Source organism: Thamnophis elegans, chromosome 14 (genome assembly GCF_009769535.1).
Source record: "Thamnophis elegans isolate rThaEle1 chromosome 14, rThaEle1.pri, whole genome shotgun sequence".
Classification (NCBI taxonomy): domain Eukaryota; kingdom Metazoa; phylum Chordata; class Lepidosauria; order Squamata; family Colubridae; genus Thamnophis; species Thamnophis elegans.
In genome coordinates, this window is record NC_045554.1 from 8,545,630 (window position 1) to 8,564,974 (window position 19,345).

The following is a 19,345-nucleotide window of genomic DNA, read 5'->3' on the forward strand; positions in this document are numbered from 1 at the left end:
GTGCTGTGGAGGGCTTCAAAGATTTCAGCAACAGGTTCTCTGCCTGGTTGCTGGGTGGGCATAGCCATGGTGGGTGTGTGGCTTAGTCAGCCTCCTGTATCACAGCGGGGGCCCTGTTTTCACCTTTTCACCTTTCCCGGGCTCCGGAGGCTTTCCTCAAGCATCTGGGAGAGGGAAAACTTCCTCCCCGGGCTCCAGAAGCCCCCCAGAGGCCAGAAACAGGCCCATTTCCAGCCTTAAGGAACTTCTGGGAGGCCCGTTTCCCCCACCCCCACCCCGAGCTTCCGTGTGGGCCCTGCACTTATCTTGTATCCAAAACAGAGACTCCTGGGAGGGGTGGGAGGGGCAGTGAGGGATGGGAGGAGCAGGCATAGGGTGGAAGGGGCAGGACAGGGTGGGAATGGTGGGGCAGGATGGGGCAGGATGGGATGAGCGGAGTGGGGTGGGGGTGGCCAGCCAGAGGTTCGGATTTGGAGGTTCTCTGAATCGGCCATAACGTTAGCTACAGGTTCTCCTGAACCAGGGTGAACCCGTAGCAGCCCACCCCTGGCTTTGTACCAATTCATGAGCCCCTCCCACAGGCTAGTTGACTTATCGTCATTTCTACTCACTTCCCAACAGGGTCAAGAAGTCCAGTGGAAGAAAAGATGGAGCCTAGCAACCGAAGAAGTGTTATTTCCAACCATCTCGGGGTTTCCTGTCTGCCTGGGATTTAATGCTTCAGGAGCTGTCAATCTGACGGCCAGAGGAGACACAAACTTCAAGAAACACAACCATTTTTTCATCGATGGCTACCTCAAGCCAAGGTAGCAAACTTCCAGAGCTGCATTCTCTTTCCAGATACTAGTTTTCTTCCTTCTTTGCACGGTTTCCAACACAATACCTCCTCTAATCTCCTTTTCTCCTTCTCCACCTCTTCTTCTCCTCTTCTTCTTTTCCTTCTCCTCCTCCTCTTCTTTTCCTTCTTCTCCTTCCTCCTCCTCTTCTTCTCCTCTTCTTCTTTTCCTTCTCCTCCTCCTCTTCTTCTCCTCTTCTTTTCCTTCTTCTTCCTCCTCCTCTTCTTCTTCTCTTCTTCTTTTCCTTCTCCTCCTTCTCCTCCTCTTCTTCTTTCCCTTCTTCTCCTCCTTCTCTTCTTCTCCTCTTCTTCTTTCCCTTCTCCTCCTTCTCCTCTTCTCTTCTTCTTCTCCTTCTCCTCCTCCTTTTCTTCTCCTCTTCTTCTTTTCCTTCTCCTCCTTCTCCTCCTCTTCTCTTCTTCTTCTCCTTCTCCTCCTCCTCTTCTTCACCTCTTCTTCTTTTCCTACTCCTCCTTCTCCTCCTCTTCTCTTTCTACTCCTTCTTCTCCTCCTCTTCTTTTTTTCCTTCTTCTCCTCCTCCTCTTCTTCTCCTCTTCTTCTTTTCCTTCTCCTCCTTCTCCTCCTCTTCTCTTCTTCTTCTTCTCCTCCTCCTCTTCTTCTCCTCTTCTTTTTTTCCTTCTTCTCCTCCTCCTCTTCTTCTCCTCTTCTTCTTTTCCTTCTCCTCCTTCTGCTCTTCTTCTTCTCCTTCTCCTCCTTCTGCTCTTCTTCTTCTTCTCCTCTTCTTCTTTTCCTTCTCCTCCTTCTCCTTCTCTTCTTCTCCTCTTCTTCTTTCCCTTCTCCTCCTTCTCCTCCTCTTCTCTTCTTCTTCTTCTCGCTCAGCCTCCTCATTCTTCTTCCTACAACCCTTCACTTAGTTACCATTTGAAGTTGCAACAGCCCTGAAAAAAGTGACTTAGGTCCATTTGTCACACACTTTCAACTGTTGCACATCCCTGTGGTCACCTAATCGAAATTCAGATCCTTGGCAACTGACTCACATTTATGATAGTGGTAGCATCCGGGGGCTATGTGTTTCCCCTTTGCAACCTCCCGACAAGCAAAGTCCATGGGGAAGCCAGTGCTCTGACCTAGGCTTCACTAAATCACGAAACAGGCTCCTTGTCCTGAAAAAAGACCACTCTTTTTATTTGGCTAATGTGAATTTTTAGCATTCACATCCAGCAAAGTCCCAGCAAACAGTCTTTCAAGGGTGAATTGCAAACACAGACCTTATCAGTCCTTGGAGAGTTGCCAGGTTGACAGCTTCCAGGTGCAACATTGTACAAGGAAATACTATAAACTTTGTTGCTTGTATCCTTATGATTTACATTGATATTGTTTCCTGATTGCTTATTTGTACCCTATGACTATCATTAAGTGTTGCACCTTATGATTCTTGATGAATGTATCTTGTCTTTTTAGGTACAGTGAGAGCATCTGCACCAAAGACAAATTCCTTGTGTATCCAATCACACTTGGCCAATAAAGGGTTCTGTTCTGTTCTGTTCTATTCTATTCTACTTGGCAAGCAGTCCCCCAGATAAGCAAATCTTCACACTGATGAACTAATTGTCTCCTGCAAAAGCCCACTCCTCTTTCACTCCTCTTTTATTTCCTCTGGGAGGGGCCATTCATTGTCCACCTGTAGCCTTACTCCCAAGTCGACCCCCGTTCTTTAGCTGTTCCCTTCGTCTGGCAATTCTGCACATGCGCACGCTGGGAACAGGCTCCAGCTGTTCTTCTGCCTCACTGATGTCTGACTCTGAAGGCAGCTGATAATTGTCAGATGGCTCTGGCCCCCTCTCTGCCTCCGACACAGAGCCCTCATCAGAGTCTTCCCCAGACTCCAGGACTGGCCCATGTTCCTCCCCAACCTCCTCATTGTCCGAATCTGCTGCCAGCTGTTCTGTCTACTGGCGGGTCACAACAACCAGAGTCACTCAACAACTGTCTACTAACTTAACAACTGCAGTCATTCTCTTAACAACTGTGAGAAGAAATGTTGTATAATGGGGCAATACTTAACAACTTTCTCACTTAGCAACAGAAAATGTGGGCTCAATTGTGATTATAAGTTGAGGACTACCTGTAGAAGGGTTGAAAGAGAAATTCTCTCAAAGACCTGAGACTCCATGAGCCATGTGAAAACATTTTTTTAGAAAAAGACATTGAAACTCTATATCGAACTCTTACAATGAAATCTCTTCTTCTCTATATATTTTGGCAGCGTTGCCCTACAGATTTCTGCCCAGATGGGAATTGTAGGAGTTCTGGGGGACGCTGGCTTGAAGTGGTCAACGGTCTTGAGATCCTCAGCGAACCTTGACGGTGGAATCCAGGTGAAAAAAGGGAAGGAATTTAAATTTGTTTGGAACACTCCTGAAGACCTTATGGAAATTGTTCATTTCAGGTAAAACAGACACAAAACACACAGAACTGGGGGTTGGTCAAATGTTTCTGGAACCTCAGCTCATCCCCCAAGCCAACGCAGGTGGTTTTGCGGTGATGAGAGTTGTGGTTAAAATAAAATATTCAGCTTTCCAGTAATCAATCCAGGCCAGAGGTGGTATTCAGCCAGTTCTGACAAACCAGTAGCAGAATTTTTGAGTACTTTGGAGAACCGGCAAATACCATCTCTGGCTGGCCCCGCCCCTGATCTATTCGCTGCCTCCTGAGTCCCAGTTGATTGGCTGGGTCTTCTTTTGTTGCCCTGCACAGGAGAATGGAGCTGGAAAGCAGGTTAATGGGGAGAGAATGGAGTTTTTGCAGTATCCTTCCCCCAGGAGTGGGGAGGGAATGGAGATTTTACAGCATCCTTCCCCCAGGAGTGGGGTGGGAATGGAGATTTTGCAGTATCCTTCCCCCAGGAGTGGGGTGGGAATGGAGATTTTACGGCATCCTTCCCCCAGGAGTGGGAAGAGAATGAGTTTTTGCAGTATCCTTCCCCCAGGAGTGGGGAGGGAATGGAGATTTTACAGCATCCTTCCCCCAGGAGTGGGGAAGGAATGGGGATTTTGTGGTATCCTTCCACCAGGAGTGGGGAGGGAATGGAGATTTTGCAGTATCCTTCCCCAGGAGTGGGGAGGGAATGGAGATTTTACAGCATCCTTCCCCCAGGAGTGGGGTGGGAATGGAGATTTTGCAGTATCCTTCCCCCAGGAGTGGGGAGGGGATGGAGATTTTGCGGTATCCTTCCCCCAGGAGTGGGGAGGGAATGGGGATTTTACAGTATCTTTCCCCCAGGAGTGGGGTGGGAATGGAGATTTTGCAGTATCCTTCCCCCAGGAGTCGGGAGGGGATGGAGATTTTACAGCATCCTTCCCCCAGGAGTGGGGAGGGAATGGGGATTTTACGGCATCCTTCCCCTGCCATGCCTGCCATGCCACACCCACCAAGCCACACCCACAGAACCAGTAGTAAAAAAATTTGAATCCCACCACTGATCCAGGCACTGATAAAATGAACTGCATCAACAGAAGCTGAAGTGATGATCAAATCTAGTGAGACACTTTGCGATTTATGTAGGATAATTATTTATCAAATAATCCCACAAAACGGTTGTTGTGATTCCTGTCTGTCAAAAGTATTCAGTGAGCTGCACTATAAGAATTCCCGATTCTCTCCCTCTTTCGTAGCTCTAAGCTCTACATTACTGCAAGGGAGAAAACGAAAACCAATGACCGCTTCCTGGGCCAAACTGAACTGTGCACCAGTGAGGAAGGTAAACTAACTAGTAAATTTTGCATCCATCACCTTCCAGGGTTGCATTTTGCAGAAAAATCAGAAGTGCTTCAAGGCAGATCCTTTTAAACCATGTTCTCTGTTCTGACCGAGGCTTCCCCAGAGCATGAAGCAAACTCCTTGTCCCGACAAAAACCCCTTTTATTAATTAACTGTGAATTCTGCTCATTCACCTCCAGCAAAGTCTTTCGAGGGAGGATTTACGGTCACAGACCTTATCTGGCTTGAAGAGCTGACAGGCAAATCTCTGCAAAACCTGGCAAGGAGTCTCGGAGAGTCACGAACCAATTAAGCGAACTAATTGTCTCCTGCAAACTCCAGTCCCCTTACGCTCCTCTTTTATTTCCTCTGGGAGAGCCATTCATCGTCCACCTGTGGCCTTACTCCCAAGTTGACCCCTGTTCTTTAGCTGTTCCCTTCGTCTGGCCACTCTGACACTGACACGCGCACACTGGGAACAGGCTCCAGCTGTTCTTCTGCCTCATTGATATCTGACTCTGAAGGCAGCTGATAACTGTCGGACGGCCCTGGCCCCCTCTCTGCCTCCGGCACAGAGCCCTCATCAGAGCCTTCCCCAGACTCCAGGACTGGCCCATCTTCCTCCCCAACCTCCTCACTGTCCGACTCTGATGCCAGCTCCACTGGCCCCTGGCAGCCCACAACAATGCTGCAGGTAGAAACTCCACACAATCTGAAAGAAATGGGTTCATCAGAAGGCGTTTCACACAATGCATTTCCCTCTTAGAACTAAGGTGTGGCTGATAGATGCTAAGAATATTTTCCTGGATGAAGGACACCAAAGAATGTCCTTCACTTTTTAAAAAAAAAAATGTTTTCTCCCTTTTCGGTTTTAATGGCAGCCTCGAGGATGTTTGGCTGGCAGCTCTGCTCAGAGGTTTTTCTCCCTGATGACAAGACTGGCCCTTTCCTTCTTCCATTCCCTGGACCCGTCAAACTTGCCATTACGCTAAGGAAGCAGGACAGAAACCTACAGCAGTATTTAATAAAAGCAGCATACAATTACGTGGCTCAGGTCTGGTTGCATTTATTTATTTATTTATTTATTTATTATTTTTAAAAGATTTTTATTAACAAACATGTAAAGTACACACACACAAAATTTAGGCGTACATCACATTTATACAATACAATACGAACAGGAGCTTCTTGTTCTTTCTAATAGAATCATCAATCGATACCGCTCACCTTATATTATTTCCCCTTCTATTGTATTTCATTTGGATTTCACCATTCTTAACCCTCTTATTTTACTCATAACTATTATTTTTTGAGTTTTGTTATATTCCTTCATTGATCCTTGTTTCTTTCCTCCATCCACCTATACCATTGATCCCATATCTGGTAGAATTCTGATTCTTCTTTTCCCTGGATTTCTTGTTAGTTTGTCCATTTCGGCACAGTCCATAACTTCTTATTATTTCATCTTCACTTGGAATTAATTTGTTTTTCCATTTCTGGGCAAAGGCAATCTTTGTCGCCGTAATTATATGTAGTATTAAATACTGGATTTCTTTTTTGTATTTCACAGACATTATTCTTAATTTAAAAAAACTTCAGGTTTCCATTCTATTTTAACCCCTGTTATTGCCTCCAGCCAATTTTTGATCTTTTTCCAAAAAAAATTAGCCTCTTCACAGGCTACCATTACATAAATGGTAATATGTTCTGTGTATTGATTCACCTTTCCAACATTTTGTTAGGTATTCGTTAAGATTTTAGCTAACCTTGTTGGTGCCAGGTGCCATCTGTAAAACACTTTGTACTGGTATTTATTAAATTTATATTGCCGCCTATTTGCCTCTGGCTGTGATGGCGAACCTAACAGGTGGCACACGGAGCCATTTCTGAGGGCACGCAAGGCATTCCCTGTCAGCTCCAGCACACGCTAGCTGATTTCAGCCTTGATTTTCGGCTGTTTTCTCAGCCTCCGGAGAGCGAAAACTCCGCATCGGCGACAGGAAGGGCCTCCGGGCAATAAACACTCCGCTCCTTTCACTCAGCTCCAGACTCCATCCTGCAAGGGATTATGATGATTGTAATTTCAAATAGTTGCAAAGCAAATGGTCGTAGGCCGAGGACTACTTCTATAGTTTGCAACGTGTAGTCGGTTTTGAAATTCATTATTTTGAGACTTCTTTTTTTTTTCAAGTAATTTTTATTTTTATTAAACAAACAACACCAAAAAAACCCATCACCTTACATTACATTTTGTGGAAAGTGCGTCAATCGGTTATAATTAGCTTTTGTGCATCTCTTCCACAATCATTACTTATATTCATATCAGATGTCAAAGATTCTTAATGAATCTTACTATCAACATAGCATCGTTCTCATTTGACTAAAGTTGTTTTAGTGTCCTTTTGCCTAAAATACATCCATAGTTGAAAAGACAACCACCTGATGGCATTTCATGAGTTATTACAAAAATCATCCAATAACCTTAAGCCTTTATAACATATTCTAAATAAGGATAAGTTGACAAAGTTTCTAAGCCTTTTTTCCCCCAAGTCACTGTTTACAATTTGTGTCCAGGTTCCTTTTGTTATGGTAGTACATATATAGATGATAGATGATAGATAGATAGATAGATAGATAGATAGATAGATAGATAGATAGATAGATAGATGATAGATAGATAGATAGATAGATAGATGATAGATAGATAGATAGATAGATGATATAGATATAGATATAGATATAGATATAGATATAGATATAGATATAGATATAGATATAGATATAGATATAGATATAGATATAGATATAGATATAGATATAGATATAGATATAGATAGATATAGATATAGATATAGATAGATATAGATCAGGTGGGTTCCTACCAGTTCGCTCCTATTCGGTAGAACCGGTTCGTCAAATCTACCGAACCGGTTAGGTTCCACCAGTGGACCTGGAAAGCAGGCCACACCTACAGAAGAGGTTCCAAAAAATTTTGAAACCCACCACTGGCAAGGATCTTGTAACTTGACAGCTTTAAGACTTGCATGCTTCAATGCCAGAGTTTCTGAATAGCTACTTGGACCAACCTAAGCACTAATTCATAATTTCATATCTGGTCACATGGGTGGCAAGCCACTCCCACAAAGGAGGCCACACCCACAGAGTAGGTTCCAACAATTTTTGAAACCCACCACTGATATAGAGATAGAGATAGAGATAGATAGATAGATAGATAGATAGATAGATAGATAGAGAGAGAGAGAGAGAGAGAGAGAGAGAGAGAGAGAGAGAGAGATACAGATACAGATACAGATACAGATACAGATATAGATTATATATATATAGATAGATAGATAGATAGATAGATAGATAGAGAGAGAGAGAGAGAGAGAGAGAGAGAGAGAGAGAGAGAGATGTATCCCTTATCATTATCATTCCGTTTTTAGTTGTTATAGTTAATATTGGTTAACAGAAGATCCTTTACTGTTTATATCCATTTTCTTCTCATCAAACCAACACAAATGTGTACCTTATTGCCATTATCGATTATTTAGACTTCATTTTGGTATTACTGGTCTTATGACGTATCTTTCTTCTTCTCCAGAAAGGTTCTTGGATCCCAAATGAAGCCGGGCTCCATTTCTTTATGGGGAGTCCAGAATCGGAGCTGAAGAGAAATGTGGCTTTTGACTTCCACTGGAACATCCCTCAGAAAAAAATCAGAATTGAATTCATCGAGCCGAAGACAAAAATGCTACTGAATGGTGAGAACAACTGAGGACCAATTAGATCTTCTGGTTGTCCATTCGTTGGGGGAATCTGTCATCACCATATGCAAAGCTTATAACAGTAGAGTTTCCAAAATTTGTTCTTCAACACCATGTAGCATATTTGTTTAGGTCTCTTCTTCTTGGTCTTCGTCTTCGTCTTCTTATTCTTGTTCTCCTTCTCCTCCTCTCCTCCTCCTCCTCCTCCTCCTCCTCTCCTTCTCCTCCTTCTCCTCTTCTCTTCTTCTTCCTCTTCTTCTCTTTCTTCTTCTTCTTCTCCTTCTCTTCTCTCCTCCTCCTCCTCTTCTTCCTGTTGTTCTTCTCTTTCTTCTCCTGCTTCTTCCTTTTCATCCCCTTCTTTCCCTTCTTCCCCTTAACTTCATCATCTCCTGCAAAATTTGAAAACATGAGATTTAAAACTCTTGAATTATCTGATCAAAGCTGCTCCATGGCAAAGAAGTCATTTTAGATCCAAAGTCTCCTAGCACTGTAAACCGGAAAAGAGAGAAGTCTGCTTGCAAGGTCTTCTGGAAGGACCTTTGGACCAAAGACTGGGCAAGACTGGGCAATTCACAGTTATTTATTTAAAAAATAACAAACTTTGATCCCTATCTTGGGCCACTGGAGGAAAAATAAGAAGGAGTTAGGAAAGAGATCTTTTGTGTGAAGATCTTGTGAGCTGGCTGAGGAATTCTGGGAGTTGAAGTCCACCTGTCTTAAAGTTGCCTCCCATTTGCATTAGGCTATCTATCCACGGGAAACACAAATGGGAATTAACTTATTCTTTTTTCTGCCTTTACCAGGCAAAATTGAAATCTCAAAATACTCTCGCGTTGGGCGTTTGGAACTGATCGTCAATGATAACACTATTTACTACATCAAGGTAGGTGTCTCACCTGGTCTGGAACCAAAGACCCAGTGTTCTGACCGAGGCTTCCCGAGAGCATGAAGCAAACTCCTTGTCCTGACAAAAAACCTTTTTATTAATTTGCTGTGAATTCTGCTCATTCACACTAAGCAAAGTCTTTCAAGGGAGGATTTACAGTCACAGACCTTCTCTGGCTTGGAGAGCTGTCAGGCTGATATCTGCAGAGCTGGGCAAGGAGCCTCGGAGAATCACGAACCAATTAAGCGAACAAATTGTCTCCTGCAAACTCCACTCCCCTTTCACTCCTCTTTTATTTCCTCTGGGAGGGGCCATTCATCATCCACCTCTGGCTTTACTCCCAAGTTGACCCCTGTTCTTTAGCTGTTCCATTCGTCTGGCAACTCTGTGCATGAGCACACTGGGAACAGGCTCCAGCTGTTCCTCTGCTTCACTGATGTCTGACTCTGAAGACAGCTGATAACTGTCAGATGGTCCTGGCCCCCTCTCTGCCTCCGACACAGAGCCCTCATCAGAGCCTTCCCCAGACTCCAGGACTGGCCCATGTTCCTCCTCAACCAAATGTCCAAATCTGTTGCCAGCTCCACTGGCCATTGGCAGGCCACAACACCAGCTAGTGTATCTTCAATTGAGAAAGTGCCGCTTGTGGGTCTCTGACCAGATATTTTAATTACCAAAATCAATGAGATACGTCTAATTTTCTGCAGGGCAGGACCGATTTGCCATCCGTGGCAGGAGAGCAGAGATATGCAATCCGTCTGGAGGCCAAATTGCTAAGACATGGAAGTCCTGTTGTCCTTACAGGAAACCTCACAAGACTGGCCAGCCAGAAAGTGGCATTTTCAGTATCCTTGATTAACCTGCTGAAGGATGCTGCGTCCTTTGCAGGTAAGAACACTGTAGCCCCAGAGACAACCTGGATAAAACTGGAGACAGACCTAAAGCCTTTTCCTTGCCTTTAAGAAGTCTTAAGAGTGTCCGATTTTGACCAAACGAACGGTTGTAACTCGAAAACTACTTGTATTCCTGTTCCGGCTTAATGCATTTCTGATCTTGATTGCCTTTGTGTTTGTTTCTTAGTGTGTTTCGAGAAAAAGGCAGATAATGAGCTAAAGCATTATTCCCTGGAAGCAGAAACCCACATTCCCGGCGTTTTTGGATCTCACGTCATTTTTCTTCTGCAAAAATGGGGACAAGTTTGGTCCAACATCCTGAGAATTAAATATGGGTTGTTTGGTATGAAACTATGTGATTGGGTTTGATAAATTGACACTTAAAGCTTCAAAATTAATGAGTAGTTACAATCAGGCATGATACATTGACAGTTAAAACTTGAAAATTAATGTAGAATGTGTAACTCCTTAGCATCAAAGTGTGTTAATATAAGGCAACTGGCAGTTGGGACAGAGTTCTTTACAGGTGGGGTGGGGGAGTAGAATGTCTAAACTCCAAGCCCCCGGGCCAGAAGAGTCACATGCTAGCCATGCCCAAAGGTAGCATCAGAGCGTGTTAATATAAGGCAACTGGCAGTTGGAACAGAGTTCCTTTCAGGTGGGGAGGTGGAGTAGAATGTCTAACTCCTTATCATCAGAGCATGTTAATATAATACTGTATAAGAAACACTCATGATCTGGTGTCATTTTGAAAAATCCTTTCTTAACGAGCACCTAGAAGCCAAGAGGAACATATATATTTACAGTTCTGGAGATTTCATGACGAGTGAGATATAGATAGATAGATAGATAGATAGATAGATAGATAGATAGATAGATAGATAGATAGATAGATGATAGAGGGAGAGGGAGAGGGAGAGGGAGAGGGAGAGGGATAGATAGAGATAGAGATAGAGATAGAGATAGAGTTAGAGATAGAGATAGAGATGATAGAGATAGAGATAGAGATAGAGATAGAGATAGAGATAGAGATAGAGATAGAGATAGAGATAGAGATAGAGATAGAGATAGAGATAGAGATAGAGATAGAGATAGAGATAGAGATAGAGATAGAGATAGATAGCAATAGCAATAGCAATAGCAGTTAGACATATACCGCTTCATAGGGCTTTCAGCCCTCTCTAAGCGGTTTACAGAGTCAGCTGATTGCCCCCACAGTCTGGGTCCTCATTTCACCCACCTCGGAAGGATGGAAGGCTGAGTCAACCTTGAGCCGGTGAGATTAGAACCGCTGAACTGCAGATAACAGTCAGCTGAAGTGGCCTGCAGTACTGCACCCTAACCACTGCGCCACCTCGGCTCTAGACATCTAGATAGATATAGATATAGATATAGATATAGATATAGATATAGATATAGATATAGATATAGATATAGATATAGATATAGATATAGATATAGATATAGATATAGATATAGATACACATACACATACACATACACATACACATACACATACACATACACATACACATACACATACACATACACATACACATACACATACACATACATACATACATACATATATATGCACATACATACATACATACATACACACACACACACACATCCCTTCTCATCTCTATAGGTGGCATTTTTTTAAAAAAAACTATCCCAAAGAATGGATTCACTTAATGACCATGTAGTTGACTTAAGGATCCTATAATTTGATTCACAACTGCAGTGATTCATTGACAACAGCATTAAATGGTTGTGAGCCAAGTCAGGTCAGTTGATTGGCCCGCTTAATGTACTTTCTTAAGAAAAATGGAAAAATCTATATACTGCATGCTTAAAAGGATTTATGGAAAACTTGATCAGGCTACTCCGTTCCATTTGAGTAGAATATTAGTTCAATAGCACAAAAGGTGGAGATCTAATGGGATCAGGTTCCATGATCATTAGAGATGTTGGGAACTGATCTAAAGCTCGGGCTAAGGCCAGATCCGGAAAGACAGAAGGCTGTCCAAAAAAGATCATTCCAGTTTGAAATGTAAATCTTCGTCTCTTCCTACATGCATGGTTTCCTGGAGAAGGAGATGCCAAGAAGCTTCAGCATGAATGCAACATGGCCCAGAAGTTAAAACAGGAGAACAGCTGGCCAGAGGTTTACAGATTGGATCTAGAGCACAAATTTCACTGTACTCAGAGTCTAACTTACAATCACAAGGTAAAGAGATGCATTGGTTCCCAAAAGGTGCAAAACATACTAAAGGATGTCTGAAATGGTCTAGGGTCTCCTGCTTGAGCCGGGGGGGGGGTTGGTCTAGAAGGCCTCCAAGGTCCCTTCCAGCTCTATTCTGATTGGGTGTGAAGGGATTTGGATGGAAGTTGAGCATGAAGACAGACAATGGTGGGACGAAGCAATGGAATGACGCCTGCTGAGAAACTACCTGGATGAGTGTCAGACCTTAGAGCAATAGCAGACTTAAGGAAGGAAGGAAGGAAGGAAGGAAGGAAGGAAAGAAGGAAGGAGAAAGGGAAGAACAACAGCAATAGCACTTAGACTTATATACTGCTTCATAGTGCTTTACGGCCCAGGGAGGGAGGGAGGGAGGGAGGGAGGGAGGGAGGGAGGGAGGGAGGGAAGAACAACAGCAATAGCACTTAGACTTATATACTGCTTCATGGTGCTTTACGGCCCAGGAAGGGAGGGAGGGAGGGAGGGAGGGAGGGAGGGAGGGAGGAAGGAAGGAAGGAAGGAAGGAAGGAAGGAAGGGAAGAACAACAGCAATAGCACTTAGACTTATATACTGCTTCATAGTGCTTTACGGCCCAGGAATGGAGGGAGGGAGGGAGGGTGGAAGGAAGGAAGGAAGGAAGGAAGGAAGGAGAAGGGAAGAACAACAGCAATAGCACTTAGACTTATATACTGCTTCATAGTGCTTTACGGCCCAGGAATGGAGGGAGGGAGGGAGGGTGGAAGGAAGGAAGGAAGGAAGGAAGGAGAAGGGAAGAACAACAGCAATAGCACTTAGACTTATATACTGCTTCATAGTGCTTTACGGCCCAGGAATGGAGGGAGGGAGGGAGGGTGGAAGGAAGGAAGGAAGGAAGGAAGGAAGGAAGGAAGGAAGGAAGGAAGGAAGGAGAAGGGAAGAACAACAGCAATAGCACTTAGACTTATATACTGCTTCATAGTGCTTTACGGCCCAGGAATGGAGGGAGGGAGGGAGGGAGGGTGGAAGGAAGGAAGGAAGGAAGGAAGGAAGGAAGGAAGGAAGGAAGGAAGGAGAAGGGAAGAACAACAGCAATAGCACTTAGACTTATATACTGCTTCATAGTGCTTTACGGCCCAGGAAGGGAGGGAGGGAGGGAGGGAGGAAGGAAGGAAAGAGGGAGGGAGAGTGGAAGGAAGGAAGGAAGGGAAGGAAGGAAGGAAGGAAGGAAGGAAGGAAGGAAGGAAGGAAGGAAGGAAGGAAGGAGAGAGAAAGGGAAGAACAACAGTGATAGCACTTAGACTTATATACTGCTTCATAGTGCTTTACGGCCCAGGAAGGAAGGGAGGGAGGGAGGGAGGATGGAGAGAGGAAGGAAGGAAGGAAGGAAGGAAGGAAGGAAGGAAGGAAGGAGAAAGGGAAGAACAACAGCGATAGCACAGACTAATATTCCACTTCACAGCCCTCTTAAGTGGTTTACAGTGTCACTATATTGCCCCCAACAATCCGGGTCCTCATTTTATGACCTTGGAAGGATGGAAGGCGGAGTCAACCTTGAGCCTGGTGAGATTCGATCTGCCAAACTGCTGGCAGCCAGTGATCAGCAGAAGTAGGCTGCACTCTAACCACTGCGCCACCGTGGCTCAGTGGTAGGTAGGTAGATCAGACCAGGAAATTAATTCCAGAGGAAGGCGGAAACTACTTTTATTGCGAGTGGTTGCAACAACAGACTCTTTCTTGCAAGCGTGACTGTGCTATACTCCTCCCCTCCGGATACCTATGTGAGTTGAGGGGGTGTCTGCCTGAGCGTCTCCCGCGTATTTTGTGGACTTCAGATTTGCTTTATTCTTCGTTGCTTTGGTAGCATGGAGATCTTGCCTATCTCGATCTAGGTCATCTTCATTATTCTCTGCAATGGAGGACTAGGACCTGGCACAAACTCCGTCATCCAGGGATGTCCTCCAAGATTCTTCTTGGAAGAGCAGTTGTTACGAGGGAAGATGCTAAATGCTCAACCTGTAACCTTTCTCCAGGTCTCTTTGTACCATGAAGATACTGCAACCCAGCTGCACTCCCGCTTGGAGGCTAACTACGGGAAACACTGGGATGAAGTCAACAATATGAGGAAGGTGATCATCAGCCAGACGTTCAAAAATCATTCACAGGCCACTCTGAGGAGCTACTTCATGGAGGTAGGCATAGCAGGACTGGGCGTGTCGTGTGTCAGGGTTCCAACGGATGTCCTAATTAAACCATGAGCCTCGAGCCAAGCTTCAGGAGAAATCCAGTTATTTATTAGGAGCAACATGTTGGCATGTACCCAAGTGAAGCCAGCTCTGACCCCATGTCATTTATGGCCCAAGTATGACCCTGTTTCCCCCCCCTCTCCCCAGGGTGTGTCATAAATCGCATTCTCCAACCGAGCAATCCTCCAAATCATCTCTACTGCATTTGACAAGAAGATAGAATTGCTTCATTGTATGTTTTATAGCCGATAACCCACCGTTGCCCGGGTATTTATTTATAGGAGGGGGGGGGGAATATCTGGACCAAACGTAATTTCTAATGTTGGATTTCCCCCCTCACCAGAGGGACCCCCCCTTGTGGAGTACCGTGAAGCCATTACCATGGGAACTCTGCTGTGCTGTACAGTAGAAGCCATTTTATGGCAGTACAGTAGAAGCCATTTTAAGGCACAACAGGCTGTATCTTAGCAGAACAAACACCCCAAGGGATGTTAGGGGTGTCTTACTCCCACAGTATTTGTTTCCAGAGAGTAAGACATCTGTGTAACCAAGTTTGGTTGAAATTGCTCGAGGCATTCCAGAGTTATGCTGGAACACACACACACACACACACAGACACACACGCACACACAACATATAGATTGCAGGCATTAGTGTCATAGGTTTATTGCAACTCTTTCTGCTATCCCAAACTGCTTTCCAAGTGAAAGGGGTACAGATACTGATATTCTTGTTCATACTCAAAGTCCACAGGGGAAGCTGAATTCACTTAACAACCACATGATTCATTTAACAGCTGAAGTGCTTTGCTACCTAACCGTGGCAAAGATGCTTGTAAACTCAGGCAGGACTCGCCTTACTTAGCAATGGAAATTTTGCTTCTGCTGATTAGAAAGGAAGTATTTGAACTTAGTGCCACGTCAAAGATGCCAGTCGCAGTTTGAGCAAGATGGTTATTCCTTCCTCTCCCAGAGCTCTGAACCTACTGAAGACAGCAATATTGTAGTCTCCTTGCAAGGAACAGCTGTCTGGAGCATTTGGGGTTGATCTCAAGTCCTCTCCTAGTCCAGAGAGGAATTTGGAAGAGCCTGTCTACTCGATGTTTCTTCGTTCTGCTGCAGTCACCATTTCTCCTCCTAGAAGCCAGATTCGTATGGGCTTCCTTTAGTTACTTTTAGTACCAAGAAGGAAGGATAGAGTAACAAACCTTGAGAACGGAGTTGGGGAATCTTCTAGCCCTTTTGTAGCAGACAGTTCATGAAGGTGGATCTCCTTGATCTGATTTTAATTGTAAGTCAAGAGCTACCTGTTAACTGCTGTTGCTTTGCATCCAAGACTTTCTTTTCCTATAACGTGGGCACAACCCATTTTTCCATCTAGTTTGTGATCCAAGTGCCTGAAAAAAATCTGGATTACAGGACCCGGCTGCAGCATTCCAGTTCTTCCCACCCTTCTCTACAAAGCAGCACCAGTTTCAAGGTGAATTATAACAACCGCATCCTTTTCATAGCCGATCTGCAGTGGAAAAATGTTTCGGGCCGTTTGCTGAAGAAGTGGGAAGGTAAGATTCCCTCACCTGCATGGCCTGAAAGTCTCATCCTGATGGTGATGATATTTTACTGGGGGTGGGGTGTGTGGAATAAAGGACTAGTCTCAGAGATCGATCAAGGAAAAAACATCTTAATTGTTTATGTTTATGTAGTTTTGCCTTACAAACATACATTCAAGAATCAAAGCAAGAAAAACTTTAGAAAAACATGTATTTGAGATGGGCGGCTATAGGAAGTGAATAAGATGGATGGATGGATGGATGGATGGATGGATGGATGGATGGATGGATGGATATGGATGGATGCATACAGAGAGAGAATAATAGATAGATAGATAGATAGATAGATAGATAGATAGATAGATAGATAGATAGATGGATGGATGGATGGATGGATGGATGGATGGATGGATGGATGGATGGATGGATATGGATGGATGCATACAGAGAGAGAATAATAGATAGATAGATAGATAGATAGATAGATAGATAGATAGATGGATGGATGGATGGATGGATGGATGGATGGATGGATGGATGGATGGTAGATAGATAGATAGATAGATAGATAGATAGATAGATAGATAGATAGATAGATAGATAGATAGATATGATAGTTAGTTAGTTAGTTATTTAGTTAGTTAGTTAGTTAGTTAGTTAGTTAGTTAGTTAGTTATGGAAGTTAGTTAGTTAGTTAGTTATGGTAGTTGGTTGGTTAGATGTATACATGCATGGATGCAAGATGATAGATAGATGATAGATAGATAGATAGATAGATAGATAGATAGATAGATGGATGGATGGATGGATGGATGGATGGATGGATGGATGGATGGATGGATGGACGGACGGACGGACAGATAGATAGATGATGGATACAGAGAGATGATAGTTAGTTAGTTAGTTAGTTAGTTAGTTAGTTAGTTAGTTAGTTAGTTAGTTAGTTATGGTAGTTGGTTGGTTGGATGTATGCATGCATGGATGCAAGATGATAGATAGATGATAGATAGATAGATAGATAGATAGATAGATAGATAGATAGATACATGATAGATAGATAGATAGATAGATAGATAGATAGAGATAGATGATAGATAGATAGATAGATAGATAGATAGATAGATAGATAGATAGATAGATAGATAGATAGATAGATAGATAGATAGATAGATAGATAGATAGATAGATGGATGCAGAGAGATGATAGTTAGTTAGTTAGTTAGTTAGTTAGTTAGTTAGTTAGTTAGTTAGTTAGTTAGTTAGTTAGTGTAGTTGGTTGGTTGGATGCATGCATGCATTCATGGATGCAAGATGATAGATAGATGATAGACAGACAGACAGACAGACAGATAGATGGATACAGAGAGATGATAGTTAGTTAGTTAGTTAGTTAGTTAGTTAGTTAGTTAGTTAGTTAGTTAGTTAGTTATGGTAGTTGGTTGGTTGGATGCATGCATGCATGGATGCATGCATGGATGGATACAGAGATAGAATGATTGGTTGATGGATCGATCAATCGATCGATCGATGGATGCAGAAAGAGAATGATAGATAGATGATAGATAGATAGATAGATAGATAGATAGATAGATAGATAGATAGATAGATAGATAGATGATAGATGGATGGATGGATACAGAGAGATGATAGTTAGTTAGTTAGTTAGTTAGTTAGTTAGTTAGTTAGTTAGTTATCGTAGTTGGTTGGTTGGATGTGTGCATGCATGGATGCATGGATGCATGGATACAGATATAGAATGATTGATTGATGGATCGCTCGATTGATCGATTGATGGATGCAGAGAGAGAATGATAGATAGATAGATAGATAGATAGATAGATAGATAGATAGATAGATGATAGATAGATAGATAGATAGATAGATAGATAGATAGATAGATAGATAGATGATAGACAGTTCTTATTCTCACTTGTGCATGAAGTGGTTCTCTTTGCATGGGAAAAGTTAAATGGTGCATATAAAGAACCAATGGGAATTATTGGAAAATAAATAAACCTAAAGAGCAGCTTTCGGAAAAAAAGTTTTCTCTTCCTTATAGGTACATTCAACATGGATACACCCTGGCTGTATCTGTATGCCACCCACAAGTTCCACCAATTCCAGTGTTCGGCTTTCTTCACCGCTGTTGAATTAACCGCCAGTAAAGCGTTTGTTGTCAAGGGTTTAACCGTGGAGCTCTATTGTAAAGACGATGACATGCAGAAGGAAGGCAGAATTGAGATCCGCACATCGACCACTACCTATCTGAGAGTTAGTTCCTTCCTCTTGGCTGCCTTGGTTGATTCCCTCTCTTTCCATTGCAGTTGTAGACTGAAGCATTGCCGAGTAGCCGCTGTGACAATATTCTGAATATAAAACTATTGGGTGAAATGTTTTAATTGAAGAGTGGTTAACGAGCCATTTCCATAAATGATTAGAAAGGAAGTATTTAAACTTAGTGTCATGTCAAAGATGCCAGTCGCAGTTTGAGCAAGATGGTTACTCCTTCCTCTCCCAGAGCTCTAAACCTACTGAAGACGGCTATATTGTAGTCTCCTTGCAAGGAACAGCTGTCTGGAGCATTTGGGGTTGATCTCAAGTCCTCTCCTAGTCCAGAGAGGAATTTGGAAGAGCCTGTCTACTCAATGTTTCTTCGTTCTGCTGCAGTCGCCATTTCTCCTCCTAAAAGCCAGATTCATATGGGTTTCCTTTAGTTACTTTTAGTACCAAGAAGGAAGGATAGAGGAACAAACTTTGAGAACTGAGTTGGGGATCGTCTAGTCCTTTTGTAGCAGACAGTTCATGAAGGTCGGCTCTCCTCAGGGGTGGGCTTCAAAACTTTTAGCAAGGGGTTGTCTGCCTGGTTGCTGGGTGGACGTGGCCATGGTGGGCGTGGCCTAGTCGGCCTCCTGCATCATGGTGGGAGGGATGTTTTTGCCCTGTCCGGGCTCCGGAGGCTTTCATTGAGTCTCCGGGAGGGTGAAAACGGCCTCCCCAGGCTCCGGAGGCCCTCTGGAGGCTGGAAACAGGCCCATTTCTGGCCTTCCCGAACTTCCAGTAGGCCTCTGTTTCACCCTCCCTGAGCCTCCACACAGGCCCTGCACTCACTTGCATCCAAAACAGGCCATATGAAGACTCCTGGGAGGGGAAGGGTGGGGTGGGAGCCAGGAGTGGGACTTGGAGGTTCTCCAAATTGAACTATAATGTTAGCTACGGGTTCTCCTGAATC

The 19,345-nt window shown here is 43.6% G+C and overlaps 1 protein-coding gene across 1 annotated transcript in view; it reads left to right on the plus strand.

The window, feature by feature from the left end:
• Positions 1-19,345, plus strand: part of LOC116517843 — a gene marked incomplete at its 5' end in the record, with an annotated part of 96,362 nt that overhangs the window by 21,003 nt on the left and 56,014 nt on the right. Inside the window, 12 exons of the mRNA XM_032231015.1 lie at positions 622-806; positions 3,061-3,243; positions 4,469-4,554; positions 5,435-5,607; positions 8,158-8,317; positions 9,124-9,203; positions 9,914-10,094; positions 10,287-10,442; positions 12,199-12,332; positions 14,355-14,513; positions 15,948-16,128; positions 18,176-18,387. Coding sequence (XP_032086906.1) covers positions 622-806; positions 3,061-3,243; positions 4,469-4,554; positions 5,435-5,607; positions 8,158-8,317; positions 9,124-9,203; positions 9,914-10,094; positions 10,287-10,442; positions 12,199-12,332; positions 14,355-14,513; positions 15,948-16,128; positions 18,176-18,387 — 1,890 coding nt within the window. The remainder of the gene's footprint in view (positions 1-621; positions 807-3,060; positions 3,244-4,468; positions 4,555-5,434; positions 5,608-8,157; positions 8,318-9,123; positions 9,204-9,913; positions 10,095-10,286; positions 10,443-12,198; positions 12,333-14,354; positions 14,514-15,947; positions 16,129-18,175; positions 18,388-19,345) is intronic.